The 16,515-nt window shown below is 40.0% G+C and overlaps 1 protein-coding gene across 2 annotated transcripts in view; it reads right to left on the bottom strand.

Moving 5' to 3' along the window:
• Positions 1-16,515, bottom strand: part of LOC122808740 (brain-specific angiogenesis inhibitor 1-associated protein 2-like) — a 1,062,100-nt gene that overhangs the window by 362,172 nt on the left and 683,413 nt on the right. For both annotated transcript variants that reach the window (XM_044079751.1, XM_044079760.1), the window contains exon 9: positions 520-732. In XM_044079751.1, the coding sequence (XP_043935686.1) occupies positions 520-732 (213 nt within the window). The remainder of the gene's footprint in view (positions 1-519; positions 733-16,515) is intronic.

The raw sequence follows: 16,515 nt of genomic DNA, 5'->3' as shown, positions 1-16,515 counted from the left end.
CTAAAGTCTTATTTGGCCTTATATTACTGTTTGTGTAATCAATGTGACCCAACAGACTGTTGGAAAGCATGGATCAACTGTTCAGGCCTTTGCACCATTTAAAATAATAGTTACTGCTCAATGTCCCATAATCCACTGCCCATAAGGTGTGGTATATTACAGTTGTTGGGAATAACATGTTCCAATACAGGCTGTAGCTGACTGTGCTGACAGAGGAAACCTGCGTAATATCTGTACTGCAACATTACTGGATTCAACTGAAAACATTTAAAAAATGCACAATAGCCATCTTAAAATGCTGTCTGTATGCCTATTCCTGTCTAATTCTACATTTGTTCTTAACTTTTATTACATATACTTCTGTTCCCTTGGAAGGCTGTTATCCAGCACCCTGAGATCAGGGAATCTCTATCAAACTTCTGTGAAACAGTATCTATCTATAACTGGTCTTTCATGTATGCAAGTAAACCAATGGTAGCATTTATAGTCCTAAACTAATACATGTCCATATGAACTTACAGGATTCAAGCCAAGTCCTCCCCCTCCAAGGAGAGGAACCAACTCTGCTGGCACAGCTACTGGTTTAGGGCATGGTGTGGGTTCTGATATGACCATGGCATTTGTTGTGTGCGCTGTCTGCTTCACCAGAGCCATGACTCTCTCAGGTAATTTGGTTGGATGAGAACACGACTGTTGCCACAGTTGCAGTTTCTGGCCCAACATGTCTTTCACCTGTGAGGAGGAGAAGAAGAAGTTAGTATATGTTTAGTGGAGAATGGGCTGTTGATGCATAACTCTATGGGAAATGAGGAGTCTGTGTCTGTCTTTGATTAATCCTATGAGTTATCCCTCTTTGTTGCTGTTTGCAGTCTGTTGCTCCACAGGTAATCACTTGCAGGACTATCATTCAATTAAAGCTGTGCAGTACTTCATTTTCTGTCTTTGACTACAAGTTTCAAAGAGTCACTGCCACTTTTTGGGCCCCTACCTTCATCAGATTATCACCATGTTTCCCTTAGACAGCCTGATCACTTATTGTGTTATTGCCACACTCCAGTTGCTGCCATCTATGTTACTGGGCTCTGTATCTCCCTCTAAAACTCATTGTGTTTTACTGGATTAACCAGATTTGAGCCATTGTAACATCAAAGATCTTGTACTTGTCTGTGGATCAACTGTATACAATTAAAATGCAGCATCTCTTTCTGGAGTAACTGTTCACTGTGGCTAAAAGGCGATTGTGTTTGGGGTCACTTTTCCTGTGCCTTAACACCTAGAATGGCTAAAAAACTGTACCCAACAGTCTGCTCCTGTACTGGAAAACTTATATAGCATATGCCGGCAAGTCTGCACTATAGACCTCGGCCCCACTGCTTCCTAGGAATCTGCTATACAGCTCTAGAGGAGTCTATGGCACATTAAAAATAAACAGGCTTATAATAAAGAGTTAAAATGCTAAAACACAACTAAACAAGACTGAATAATTACAATCAAATAGAAAATGATTAGTACAAAGACTGCATCAATGGATTTAAATACATTCTAAAACAAACAAAATGTTTAGGCCCTCTGAAGTGGAGTCTTCATCTCTTAAGCACATTCCAGCAAAAGTAACAAAATCCACAGAAATGGGGAAGGTAGACAAATCTAATGTCTCACACTGAGGTCAGGGAATGCCTATACTTTCTCTTGTGATGATCTGAGGTGCCTGATGGAAATGTCACTTGAGCATCAAACCCTGCATCTTGTGTCTGTAAAGTAAACACCTTACCCATTATGCCAACTGCCAACCCCGCAATGATACTCAAGGATAAAGCCTTTAAAAACTGACATCACTATGACATGCAGCCTGTGCAAATCACTTTTGCTGCTGCTTAAGGAGGACAAGGCCTGGATCACTAAGGCTGGGGTACAGTGCACTGCAGTAATCCAGTTAGGTGGGTACCACCACCACATGTATTACAGTAACCTACATTGCAGTAATCCAGCTAGGTAGGCACCACTACTACATGTATTACAGAAGGCACCAGTACTACATGTATTACAGTAACCTACACTGCAGTATTCCAGCTAGGTAGACACCACTACTACATGTATTACAGCAATCAAGTGCATTGATGGAATTAAATGGATAATCTAGGAGATGTGCTTTACATGAAAATATGATGACTTAAGACCTGCTTGCACCTGGCCCTTCAGTGTCAGCAAGGTGTCAGTCATAGTACTCCCATTTTAGACACACACACACACACACACACACACACACACACACACACACACACACACACACACACACACGCACACAGGAAACAAACTCTATGGAAGGAGACAACAGAGAGCCTGATAACGTACAACGACATGTGCCAACATCACTTCAGTGTTCCAAGGGTTAAGCTGGCGACAACTACCTTCCATCAAAAATTGGGTAGCCTTCAGTATTCTACAACTGAATAAAAATCAAACGCATACTACTAAAGAAAGGCGAGGGAAAGATGACAACCAGCAGTGTGTCTATTATGCTGAATATCTCAACCTTTTTATAATATCCATTAAAGGCAGGATTGGCAAGTGTCAAAGCATGTGGTAGTGACTTACAAGAGTTCAACCACAGTAAGTGCACAGTCAAGTGATATGGCATGATCTGCAATGTTAAATCTTCTTGAGAAATGAAGTAGGACCAAAACTGGACATAATGTTGGTGAAGAAGGTCGTGGCTTCTATTCACACACCATTTCATACATTCACTTTAGGAGGTTTTAGAGCAGTGACAGTGCAATGCAGCATATAGGGGTGGGGGATGTTGCACTTCTAGGGGAGGGGGGGGTGCTGCACTTCTAGGGGTGGGGGATGCTGCACTTCTGAGTGTGCCATCCTTTGTTTGCGATGATAAACTGAGGCCGCATCTGTGTGAGTTGGCAGAACCTCATAGGTTCATAGGTATATACTAGGCTAATGACCACCAAGAGCTTTATAAGCCTAGCTGCACAACCCAACCCAAATGTCTCTCCATGTAACATAGGAATCTAGTTGTAGGTGTATGTTAGTTAGGAGGTTACCAACGGTTTAGTGGGGTGGTATGTTATTTGGGGAATATTTCATGTCAGCTTCTGTCTATCAGAGACATAGGGGCCAGACCGGGAGTGAATTTTCAATTTCCTATCCAATGGTCAAGGTTACGTTTACAAGTGAATGTCAAAGATATAACAATAGGGGGAAAGCCTGGACCCCTGGCCAAATTTCCCCAAGTCAGCATGAATACCACCTCTGATTTCTCCTGAAAAGAGGCCTTTGGCCAAGTAGAGCATAACCGATGAGTAAAGTGTAAATAAAATCAATAAATTAAAACAAAATAAGCTCTGATCTGTCATGACCAAGAGTTCACTCACTAAAGAGCGGCCTCAGTACCACATAGCGATCTAACAGAAATATGGATCTAAGAATGCAGTACCACATAGCGATCTAACAGAAATATGGATCTAAGAATGCAGTACCACACAGCGATCTAACAGAAATATGGATTTCAGAACACATGAAAACTAAAACACATTTAGGTGTAGATGAACTACTTTATCACTACTCTTACTTATAAAAATAAGGTTTGACACTGGGTAGTGTAATATGCGATACACACACACACACACACACACACACACACACACAGTACTACACAACAACCTCTGGACACAACTTTAAGTTCAGTGAACTTTATTTACAATAAAGAATAAAGGTAAAAAAAAATAATTCAGCAGTCAGAAGTATATTAACAACAAAGTGTTACATTTCTAGCTTCTTCTGGTTGGGTCAGGCTGAAGTGTATAATGTACATAAAATTCTAGGTAATCCTTGCACACAGTACAGTACACTTAAATGTCACTTTCTGTGACTCTACAAGGTCTCTTCCAGTCAATTTACTGGCTAATATATTCAAAGAAGCCTTAATCTTAGCCATATAACTTGTGCCAGGGTGAGGCAAATCTCTCTTTTGTGCTGGGGTACAGCCCTCTCTTTTAACATCACCACTGCAGGAATTTCAGTTGTGTTCACTCTGTCAAAATGTCTGGTATATACATTCTAGCTCAAATATTCCACTTTTCACAGTGTAAAAAACACATGTTCAAACAAAATATTATATAGCAAAGTAGCATTTTCTTACAACAAAAGTAGTATTTAACAACTTTTAATGTCACTTTATTATTTACTGCATTCACTATGCTGCAGTAACCCCCCTTCTAGCACAGAACCTCAAGTTCTTTACCTGGTTAGGTCCTGTGTCTGCATCTAAAGTTGAAAGGTTGCAAGGTCAAAGTCTATCTGACTATTGACATCTTTCTGTTTGTGCAGCCATTACAAGGGTGCATGACCAGTGACTAATATGAAACTACAAGCTAAAAGACAGTACTGCAGTGAAGTAAGTGCCCATTTATTGGGAAGCAGTCTCAGTCAGTGGCAAAGCAAAAGCTTTCTTCAATGTTCAACTAAAACAACAGAGTGGGTGTTGTTCCCCACCTATTCCTGAGAAAACTTTATTACCCTACTTCAGCCAAATCTGTGCAGATGATAAAAGGCTTTTCCAAGTCAGGGAGCAATTAATACCGTCTCTGACCTCAAATGCTGTTCAGTCAATTAAAAGCCTCATCTGCCACTAAGGGCTATCTCACCAAGATGGGGACTTTACCTTTTATAGCATCTGTCAGAAGAGATGGCATGGTAAAAAAATAAATGGGTAGAAATGTTCTGTTGTGTCTTTTCAGCACTAGGAGTGCCTTTCAGTGAAATTTAGTGCTGGATATTGGCCAAATCTTATCAGCTTCTCTAACCTTCTGAAGGTTACTCACGTTGAGATTTTAGAGCTTCATACATTCACTTAGGACCTCCCAATAACTCCTAGTTTAATCATTTTTCTCAGTACTTCTCATCTTAAATGTAATGATACAGTCCCCCTTCCCCCCCTTTCTAATATTTCTATACTTAAGCTGCCTCTTCTTTTCATTATTTTAATCGCTAGAAATTGCAGGTAATATTACAGTATCTTTTGCAATGTTACATCTCTCTTTTTGCTATGTACAAGCCTGTGTTTATTTGTAATGAATGTTCATCACTCTATATACTCATGCAAGCTTATGTACATTCTCTGTTTCTAAATGATGTTTATTGTATGTATGTATGTTGTTGTTCTTCTTCTTTCAGCTTTTCCCGGTTAGGGGTAGCCACAGCGGAACTCCGATCCGCTAATGATTGGCAGTAGATTTTTTACGGGTGCCGAGGTGCCAGCTCGACACCCAACCTTCAACGAAGCCACGCCCATTCTACGCATGTCTTTTGAACGCCACTCGACCGCGGGGAGGACATGCAGACTCCACACAGAAGGCACTCCAGCTGAGAATCGAACGGGAGAACCTCTTGCTGTGAGGCAACAACGCTACCGCTGCCCCACCACGGCTTATGTTTATGTATGTATGTATTTATTTAACATTTGTTAACCGGGAAAGTTCGACTTGGAACAAAGCCAATTTTCAGCTAAGGCCCAAGGAGAAAGGCTCCAGATTGTAAGCTATTGTAAATTTTTATTTCTCGCATGTATTATTTCTGATATTGTGTCACTGTATTTTATATACATGTGAAAAATGGTGTTAAATGTGAAGCGGAACACCACTGAAAAAAGGTCTTTATCCCAGTCAGACTATCTTGATAAACAAAGACAAATAAGTAAACAAAGAAATAGTTTTTTCACTTACTGCTTTTCTCTGAGAGTCTGGTACCCTACACAGCTTTAGGTTTGCCTTTTCCCTGGCACAGATTTAATATGATACTGAATTACATTTGTTATATCAGGTATCTAATAAAAAAAATCTTAGAAAGAACACTTTTACTTCTTGTTTCTTGGCCTTAGTCACACTGCAAAGACAGACCTCCCTGGTACTACACTACTGGCGGCCATCTTAAAACCCAGGCTGACTACAGATGATTCAACTTTCACCCATGTCTTATGTTTGCTCTGTGGTTCTCTTTCCAATTTGTTTTACTTTCTAGTTCATAACATTCATCTTCTGTACCATCCTCCCAGGAATTTATTTTCAGCAGAGGAGAATAACATTAGCACTTAATATTCTTGTTATAAATACTCTGCCTCTCTTGTGCCCTCTGTATATGTTTTTTAACTACTGGTGTAAACATTTTCAAGCTGTCTTTTAAGTTACAGTGTACTATTACACTTTAAAAGGGGTTTTCTCTTCTTACGAAGTCTACTTTACTTCTTCCAGGAAAAACTCTGGGATGTCTCAAACACAGTAAATCTGATGGGGCATCTCATGCATCCAACAAAAGATATGAAAGCAACTAAGCCCAATATTTATTATCTTGTTGTATGGCCTTTGTTAGCATAAATTTCAGAGTTTTATTAAAGCACTACACTACCTCCTCAGTTTTAGGATAGTTATTAGCTGTTTCCCTTAAAATATTGGCAAACCGGTACATTACCACAGAGATAAATGGGGATCCTTGGTACATGAGTATGTCTTTAGGTATCCCTGCCCAGCAGAAAAGTAACACTAGCTCTTCAGCTATTGACTTAGCAATGGCCTTTTATACTGGCAATAGTTCAGGAAATTTGGTAATATAGTTAAAATTCAGCAGAATGCATTGAAGCCATTACTAGGCTTTGTGCAAACGACTTTATCCAAGATAAATAAAGCCAGATTATTTCAGAAGAAATAGAAGACTCAGACTTATCTTTCTTTTTGTTTTTGTATGCGACCTGGTAATGGCAGTTTATTTGCTTAACTCCTCTGCATTTACTTGGTTTTGGCCTGCTGGGATCAGTATTAACAGGCAGTGCACCTGTGATCTGTATTAACAGGCAGTGCACCTGAGAACAGTATTCATAGACAGTGCACCTGAGATCAGTATTCACAGGCAGTGCACCTGAGATCAGTATTCATAGACAGTGCACCTGAGATCATTATTAACAGGCAGTGCACCTGAGATCTGTATTAACAGGCAGTGCACCTGATATCAGTATTAACAGGCTGTGCACCTGAGATCTGTATTAACAGGCACTGCACCTGAGAGCAATATTAACAGGCAGTGCACATGAGATCTGTATTAACAGGCAGTGCACCTGAGATCTGTATTAACCGGCAGTGCACCTGAGATCTGTATTCACAGGCAGTGCACCTGAGATCTGTATTCACAGGCAGTGCACCTGAGATCTGTATTAACAGGCGGTGCCTCTGAAAATTGTATTAACAGCCAGTCTTAGACCACTAGGTCGTGGTATTGGCAAACATCTCAAGGGCAGTAGACTCTGTTTTACAATGACCTATGCCAATGATAATGTTGTTATGACAGAAATTATCAAGCATAATTGGCATGTACTTACTGTAGACCCTACTACGGCTAATATAGTTGGAGAGACACCATGCTTTGTCTATAGAAATAGTCTGAATTTAAGACGACTTTTGCATAAAGACAAAGTTAAATATGCTGGAAATGTTACGAGTATAAGGGATCTGAGAATTGGTACCTTTCCCTGTGGACATTGCAATATGTGTAGTGTGATATCTAAGACACAGTTTTTCAGTCACCCTGCCTTGGATTTTAAGTTTTCTCCCAGGTTTAGTGCCACCTGCGACAGTAGTAATCTAGTATACCTTGCCAGCTGTAAGTGCTGTGATTGCTTCTATGTTGGCAAAACCTGTAGGAGGTTAAAGGATAGGATATACAATCTTTATGACATAAAGAACATGAATTTACAGAATGCTTTGGCAAAGCATATTGCTGTATACAATATGCATAGTTTCAATTTCATAGTTCTACAGTTTGTCAATCAGAATGAAAGAGGGGGTAATTTAAATAACCATCGTGAGTCTGTGGAGCTAAAATGGATACTTAGTCTACGTGCCCATATTCATCCAGGGCTAAATAATTATGTTAGTGCAAAACCTGCACTAGAGGCACAGCCCCTTAAATGAATAAATAAATAGGAAATCAACTTTAAGTTGATGGCTTCTATGCCTTGCACTTTAAAGCTTCTTATAGTTTTCATTGATTTTAATTGATCTTGTTTTAATTAATTAATTGAAGCTTGTTATTTTACTAACGGGCAGGACATGCTGTTATTTAAACTGAGTTGTTTGTTCCCTTTTTGAGATCCGATAAAGCATGACTTATTCACGTGAAAGCGCTTATCTTGTTGTCTTACTTACTTATTCATGAATAAAACTGGATTTAAGAGCCCTGGTGGTCCTACCGTGTTGTTTCTGCCTGATTATATTTTGTTTTCTGGGTGTGGACCTTTGGGCAGCAGTTTGCACTTTTACATTTATAACCAGGATTTTCTGAAGTCTAATAAAACATTTTTAAAGACTAAGCCTAAGTGCAGAGACAGAGCCCCAAACACATTGAATTGCATCTTAGCTGCATACTTGTTTTGTACAATGTAGTTAGAGTGTAAAATTAACAGCATAAGCTCTGCATAATGCAAACATTGACGTATTTGTCCCTAGTTTTATACCAGGACCTCTTTTGAAAATTTTTTCTTGCATAAACATATGCACTAAAATGGAATTGTGGTAAGGCCCTTCCTATTAACTGTCTAAACCAATTTTAATCTATTTCCTGGTCCCTCATCCCTGCCACCTCACTACCTCCGTTAATAATCAATTCCAGTTATTTTAACTACACTAACAGAATGGAATGAACCTGCTTTACAGAAATATTTGCTTCAGTGACATAACAGGTAGCACACTTGCCTTTGGTGCAGAAGGTCATGGGTACTATTCCCACATTAGGCAGATTAATTGCTAACCCTGCAGTGCAGCCTAAGGCGATACCAGTAACACACAAAGCATTACTTCTAGCATGGGCTCCAGCTACTGCAACAGACATGTACATTTTTTTAACTGGAATCGTTCCTGTCTTTTCATATTCAACACATAACTGCAAGTTTCTGAGCACCCGATTTTAATTATTTTATCTTCTGGAGTCCTTACAGCAGTTGTTAACTCCTGCTTGCTGCTGCCCTGTAGAGTGTTGCAGGGAGAGGATTGCAGCTTTTAAGTTCTTCAGTCAGTTTGACCAAAGACTTTAGTACATTTCTGATTAACTTAATGGATCTGTTGTGTTATGGCTGTTAAGCAAATGACAAGGATGGCTGGCAGCAGGATCGACCAATACATTGACCTCTGCTTATGCTTCAGAACCTGCTCCCACATAGAACTAATTTTTTTGTTCCAGAATGTTCCTAAGGAGAGGATTGATTTTTTAAACTACTTTCTCTCCAAAATCACTTGCCTATCCCCAGAGCTATTTATATCACAAAATCAAAAGGTAGGATTGGTTGTAGAACTTTTATTATTCACAGGTGTTTCACTCTTAAAGGGAGAATTAACTGTCCCTGTTTCTAGGGTGGGAGGTTGGCATAATGGTTAAGGTGTTTACCTTACAAACATAAGGTGCAGGGTTTGATTCTCACTTGGGGTAAAAGGCTAGACTGAAAATGGCCCACAAAGGCAGTTAGCCTAGTATTAATCTATGAACCTATGAACCTATACATGCTTACAGGCACATGCAAAATGACTTTGTATAACACACCTGTTGTCAATGCATGTTATTCTCTGTTACGTCTTTCTGAAAATGCAGCTTTGTTTACAAACAGTTCACCATTTGTAAGCATAATTCACCATGCCTGCCATTTTTTAAGACAGACAACTAAGTCTTGCAGAAAATATTATATAACTTATAATAGCATTAACTCATTTGCATAGTCTTTCATTCACATCTTACAATTAACTCACAACTAGTATTTTATATGTAGATCTCATTTCGGAATGTTGTATTTGGACTTTAATGTTTCAACTTTATGTGACACATGATATCAAAGATGATTTATTCTGAAAATGTTAAAATCTAAACATGCATTTTGAAAAGCAAAACAGTGGTCCAACTTTTGCATTTTGGATAGATTTCACAGATTTATTCTGGTAAACTACGCCACTATGTGTATTCATTTATTTTATTTGTTAACCGGGATAGAACACTCATTTCCATGGACATTTTTCACATAGCTTGGGAGTGCAGTTATGCAATGGAGCAAGCAGGAATCAAACTCTGGTCCACTGGAAACAGCTTGATAACAGCTCCTTAATCCCATTCACCAACAGCCAGGAAAAACACTAAACACAAACACAGAACAAAATCAGTAGTATGACTAATCTGAGTTGCTCACAAGCTGCTTCCTGAAATCAAGGATATAGGGTTTGAGTCCTTGTACCTCCGTTTGCCTGCAGTGTTATACCTAAGCAAGATACTTAACCAGACAGTACTCCTGAGGTGCACCCTAAAAGGGACACTTTGTCTAGTAATACCCAATTAATAAAAAGATAAAACCAAAGATACATCCAGTGCAAACTATAAATACTGTTCAACTACTCTGGTGCCTTGATGACATTTACCTTGGTGCACTTATGGCAAAGCTGACTTACGAAAGTATAACAATCTAAGTTTATATTAATATATGTTGCTAGTAGTGCCTGAAATTGTAGCCATTACTTTGTTTACAGTATACCATGAACATACAAAGAGATACAGTACTGTATCTGAGGGAGCGGGTGTTTTTGCTGAGTGTTGTTTATTCAACTGAGCATAGTGCTAAGGTTTTATCGCTAAAAGTCACTTTCAGTGAACATGTGATGTTGTACTTTTTCCACTGTCATGTGACAGTGGAGTTGATATATATACTTAGGAAGGTGAGTGTCTTTCCAACACGGAATGGTACAGGACACCTGCAAAAAAAATCTGTTGAAAATCCTGCAATGGTATGTAGTCCCAGCATGCTACACACCTCCCATAACTACAATGAACTGCACTAATGACATTATTCAACCAGAATCTGCATGAACACATAATGATAACATAACCAAAATTAAGGGTAAGTTCTTTACAAGAAGTGTTTATTAGAATACATAAAAACAAGAGAGAAACATGAACAAGATAAATATAAAAGTATTCCAATATGAAAAATGAACAAAGTAAATATGTGTAAATCAGCCTTGACCCATACCAAAAGACAAAAAGTAGGTAAAGAACAGTAGAAAATAGGAAATAAATGTGTTACATACAATATAATTATTATTCAAAATACTAAAAAAAGTGGAAAACAAACTGTACATTTTATATATATATATATATATATATATATATATATATATATATATATATATATATATATAAATTATAGAGAGAAAGACAAAGAAAGAGCCCCACACACACACACCACAGCTTCAGACTTCTCTATGGCCATCTCCCCAATACTTCCATCCTGGAAGGCAACCATGCTATGGCAACACTCAGTTTGCCCCACACAAGGGGAGAGTTCTGCGGTCAGGGAGGCCTCCAACACCTACATGCAGACTCTCAGAGTTCTCTCTATCTCCCACCTACAAGTGAGGTAGGTGAAGAACTGTCATACTGTGGTATCTCACACCTAGGTGAGGTACTGTCATACTGTGATTACCTGACACCTAGGTGAGGTACTGTCATACTTTGCCTGCCTGAAACCTAGGTGAGCAAGTGTCAAACTGTGGCCACTACACACCTAGGTGAGCAACTGTCATACTGTGATACCTCACGCTTAGGTGAGGTACTGTCATACTGTGGCTACCTGACACCTGGGTGAGGAACTGTCAAACTGTGGCTACCTGACACCTAGGTGAGAAACTGTCATACTGTGGCACCTCACACCTAGGTGTGCAACTGTCATACTGTGGCCAATTTTCTTTCACCCCACCCTCCCAGTGTTTTCACATTATGTCTACAGGCTGGGAAGACAATTAGAATGGCCTCTGGAGGACAGCCCTCCCTTTGTCCTAGGGCAACCATGCCTCCTCAGCTATCAATTTGGTGTTCATTCTGAGCCCCAGCCTCTACCAAAGCTCAATTAACAATCTTGCCACACTTGTAACACCCCCCAACTCCAGAATAAGCATGCCTATCATCCCTGCCAGCTCTGCTAGATGCCAGATCATTTACTCAAAATCCTGTTGCTTTGGACATACTCAGGTTTCTATCCTGCTACACGTCTACACATTTGAGAAACAGCCTTTCTAATGATGGAGACACAGGCAGGGGTTTTACAAACTGTGCTAACCTTTGAAAAGATTGACAGAAATATTAACAAAAGTTATTTATGGTATAAAGTGGAGCACACATCACCCCCCCTGTCCCCACCAGACATACCCCAAAGCATACCTGTCACCAGTCCTCTACCTGGTATCTCCAAACAGCAGGCCATAGCTGCACTCTCAATGGCCAAAAACACAGCTTCTATGGGACCAGATAACATCCCAGGTTGTCCACTAAATGGTCTAAAACAGGACCTAGTGGAACCACTTGGCACTCTCTTCAACAATAGTCGGAGTACTGGCTTTGTCCCAGCAGAGTGGAAAACAGCAACAGTAATTCCCTTGCACAAATGGGGTCCATCAACCAACCCTGGGAACTATAGACCCATAAGCCTAACCCAACCTTATCTACAAGGCCATGGAGAGAATCATTGTGGACCTTATCAACAAAGACATAGGTGACCTTCAAACTCTTAACCTGACCCAGTTTGGCTTCATTAAGGGTAGATCATGCTTATTAAACCTGGTGGACTTCTTTCAGAATGTCACTAAAACCCTGGATGAAGGCAAAACAGTACATACAGCCTATCTTGACTTAGCCAAGGTTTTTGATACAATCCCCCACTCAGGCATCATTGAGAAACTCACCCAGCTGGAAATTAACCCATATATCACTAGATGGGTAGCCATCTGGCTCACTGACAGAACGCATACAGTCAAAGTTGGGGATTCCACCTCTACAAGCAGACCAGTTACCAGTGGTGTACCACAAGGATCTGTGCTGGGCCCACTACTGTTTGGAATCTACTTCTCAGAAGTCCAGGTGAAAACAGATGGCCTGTGGCTGACCAAGTTTGCCAATAACTGCAAACTATTGAGTTTCCGAAAGATGTTGAAATGCTACAAATGATTGATGCCAAAGCCACGTACTTAAACTAAATGCAAAAAAATGTGTTGTCATTCCTTTCAGCAAAGGGGAAGTCCCTTCAAATTACAATGCCCCCCTTATCTCAAACCCTGTGGTGAGAGATTTGGGAACACAGTTTGATAGCAACCTTAACTTCGATCACCATGTGTACACAGTGGTAAGAAAGGCCTTCTATGTTGTACATCTCATAAATAAGTTGTACACATCCAGAGCTAAAGATGTTATAAGTCACCTGTACTCATCCCTCATCAGACCACAAATAAGGTACAACGCTCCCTTCTGTATGTACCTTATCAGACACCTGTGGCAGCTGGAGAGACCTCAGAGGTTTCTCACTAAGAAAATTCAAGGCCTTCAATACATGACCTACACGGACAGACTGTAGGTCCTGTCACTGTACTCTGCATCTTACAGGCTGCTGAGAGGTGACTTGTGCCTGGCCTACAGAGTAGTCTTGCACCCTGCCCTAATGGAAATGTTGCACATCCGCAAGTCAAATGGGACAAGTTTCACTCACTCTAGGGATCTTAACCTAACCTGCGACATTAGCAGGACATGCTAGAGACAGTTATGTCTCCCAGAGATTGCCAAACCCTCTGGAACAACTCCCAGTTCACATAAAACAGAGCTCCTCAATGACCCTATTTAAGCGTAACTTAGACAACCGGATGGGAGACTGTAAATTTACCCTGGGAATGTCACCTATGTCCTTCTTGGATAAGGGCGGTCAGGGTCGATTACAGACTCGCACCACAAATATTGCCCATACAACTTTACCAGTAAGGGAAGGAGGGTCTAATGTGTCTAGGCTTATAAAGGCCATAGGGCCAGCACCCTACTAACCTCCTATGAACCTTTTAATTGCAAGGTATATGTAATAACAGTAGTTGCAGTATATGTACTGCAACCTACAAAAAGGCAAACAAGCTGATTTAAGAGAAATGAAGTAATAGAAGTGACCTGAATACCTTGTCTGTATAAACTTTTAACCATTGTCCCTGACATAGTCATATTTAAATTCTATAGTTAGATATAATTTTATTTTTTTAAAAACTAATAATATTTTTGCTTTACTAAGATGAGTGTCCATGGAGCCAGGTCCTTTCTTACAGAAAACCTTTTTTGAAATAACCAGTGAGAAGCTTACAGCTGAGTGATATCTTTCTGAAAAGTGTATGGTATGTCTATATCCTGAGCTTATTTCTCAATAGGTGACTTTAACTTTCATTTAACAATCTGAAAGTCAATGTTAAACAAATGAATACATTTAAAAATGTTATTCTGGTTGTCTGAAGAATGTTTGTGTTAAAGGATGAAAGGAAGGTAATAACTTACAAAATGTACTCAGGTCTACGAAGAAACACAGTAACAGAAATAGTATGTCTATCACCTATTTTAAGTAGACATAACATTTTGTATAATACATTGAGATAGTTAAGTAGTTCTGTATCTTCCTTTTCTATAATGCAAATTAAAGGTTAGGCCTTGATCTAGAATTAATCACAAGTACTTTTGAATTGTAAAATTGCCTGGGAGGTGCCTGTATGTTCCTTTATAGATTCACTGTTTGCAGTAGAGATTCTTTTGGGAGTACTGAATAACATGACTGTGGTTGTCTGACTACTGACAGACAGTTTGTTGGTTAGAGGCCATTTCTACATCAGGTAATGGTCATTCCTGAGTGTTTTGCTCAATTCATGGGAGGATCTGTGGGATCTAATAAAGTAATAGCATCTGCATGCTGCTGTTAGTGTAGAAAGTCATGAGGTGGGTTGTTCATGAAAATACAGTACAGCAGCAAGCCTGTTAAAGAGACCTGAGGACACCCTCAGTAAAGGTGCATGTACCCATACTAGTGCTGAAGCACACAACCATAAATGTGCTGTTAGAAAGACAAGCTACCAAACCATTATATAACTTCATTGGAGATGCCAAAGTGAGATAAGAAAAAACATATCAAAGGGGCACCTTAAATGTAAAAATGTTCCAGAAAAATGTTGCTTTTATTAGTATAACACTCATCAATGAATAACTGGCAGCAGGAATGCACAGTGGTGCAGCAATTTGTGTTGTCGCCTCACAGCAAGAGGTTCTCTGGTTCGATTCTCAGCTGGGGTGCCTTCTGTGCAGAGTCTGCATGTCCTCCCTGCATTTGTGTGGGTTTCCTCCAGGTGCTCCAGTTTCCTCCCACATTACAAAGACATTCATCTGGGGAGTTTCTCCCTTGGCCTGCACTGAAAATTGGCTCATTCCAAGTCAGACTTTACCAGTAAAACAAATGTTAAATAAATAAATTAAATAAAAGTAGTACTGCAGTATTTTGGCTTACACCAAATCATATTTCTACATACATTCTAATATTTGATCATGAGGTATTTTCTCGAGACTTTTAACTAAGGATAAATATTTGTGGAGACCTATTGTCACTAGTAACACTGGATGATGATACCCTAGAGATTGGAACAATTAAATCTTGAAACTTGTAGGAATAACTAAATGTTAACTACAGCTTAATTCAAGAAGCATCCCAGTTGCCCGATATGTTTATTTTACATCATCGGGCTAGTTCAATGATATTCCCTAACGTGCCTTGAATTGAGTTGATAGATAATAGTGGCAGAGTGTATCTTGTGGTAATATGCAACTTTTCGTGGTCTCACAATGTAATTTAAAGGACTGACCCTCTGCAAGTGCAGTCAGAGGAGGTGCTTTTTCCTCCCATCTTGCCTGGTACCTGGCCTGCTATCAACACAAATGGGGTAATTCAGAGACAACTATGGCAAAACCCAGGATTAAAAGTCTATCCCCTGCTGACATACAAACCTGTGAAGAATCCCAACAGCCAGTTTCACATCCACAGCTGTTCATAGGTTCATAGGTTCATAGGTTCATACTAGGCTATCTGCCCGAGGGCATTTACAAGCCTAGCCCATCGTTTTGTGGCTTAGGCCACCCCTTTAGTATGGGGAACTATACCCATTATTTTTCTGTGCCTCTGTCGAGCAGTGACACTGAGGTAATCCCTGGGGTATATCTGCGATCTCCCATCCATTGGTCAAGATTTCTCTTGAACAAGGCCAGCGAGGTGCTCTGCCTCACATGTACCGGGATTTTGTTCCACAGCATAGGGAGTCTTTGGGTGATGAATCTATCCCTCCAGCACGTCCTATTAATAGCCGTGTCAAGGTTTAAGTCTGCCGCCCTTGTGGCTCTGATGGATCTAGATTTTTGAGGTGAAGCATATTCATCAAATCTGGGTTTGACATGGCCTTGTATGTTAGGCAAAGGTCACCTCTGAGCAAGCGGTGGCGACTGAATAGAGCTGGAGTTCTTTCAGTCGGGCAGCATAGGACAGATTTTTGAGACCCTTTATCCTTTTGGTGAGGAACTTTTGTGGCCTCTCCAGCTGCTGCAAGTGTCGGGTCAGATACATTCCGAATGGGGCATTGTACTCAATCATTGGTCTGA

Source organism: Protopterus annectens, chromosome 1.part1 (genome assembly GCF_019279795.1).
Source record: "Protopterus annectens isolate FY-2018-M chromosome 1.part1, PAN1.0, whole genome shotgun sequence".
NCBI lineage: Eukaryota > Metazoa > Chordata > Ceratodontiformes > Protopteridae > Protopterus > Protopterus annectens.
This window is presented reverse-complemented; position numbering and strand designations above follow the sequence as displayed.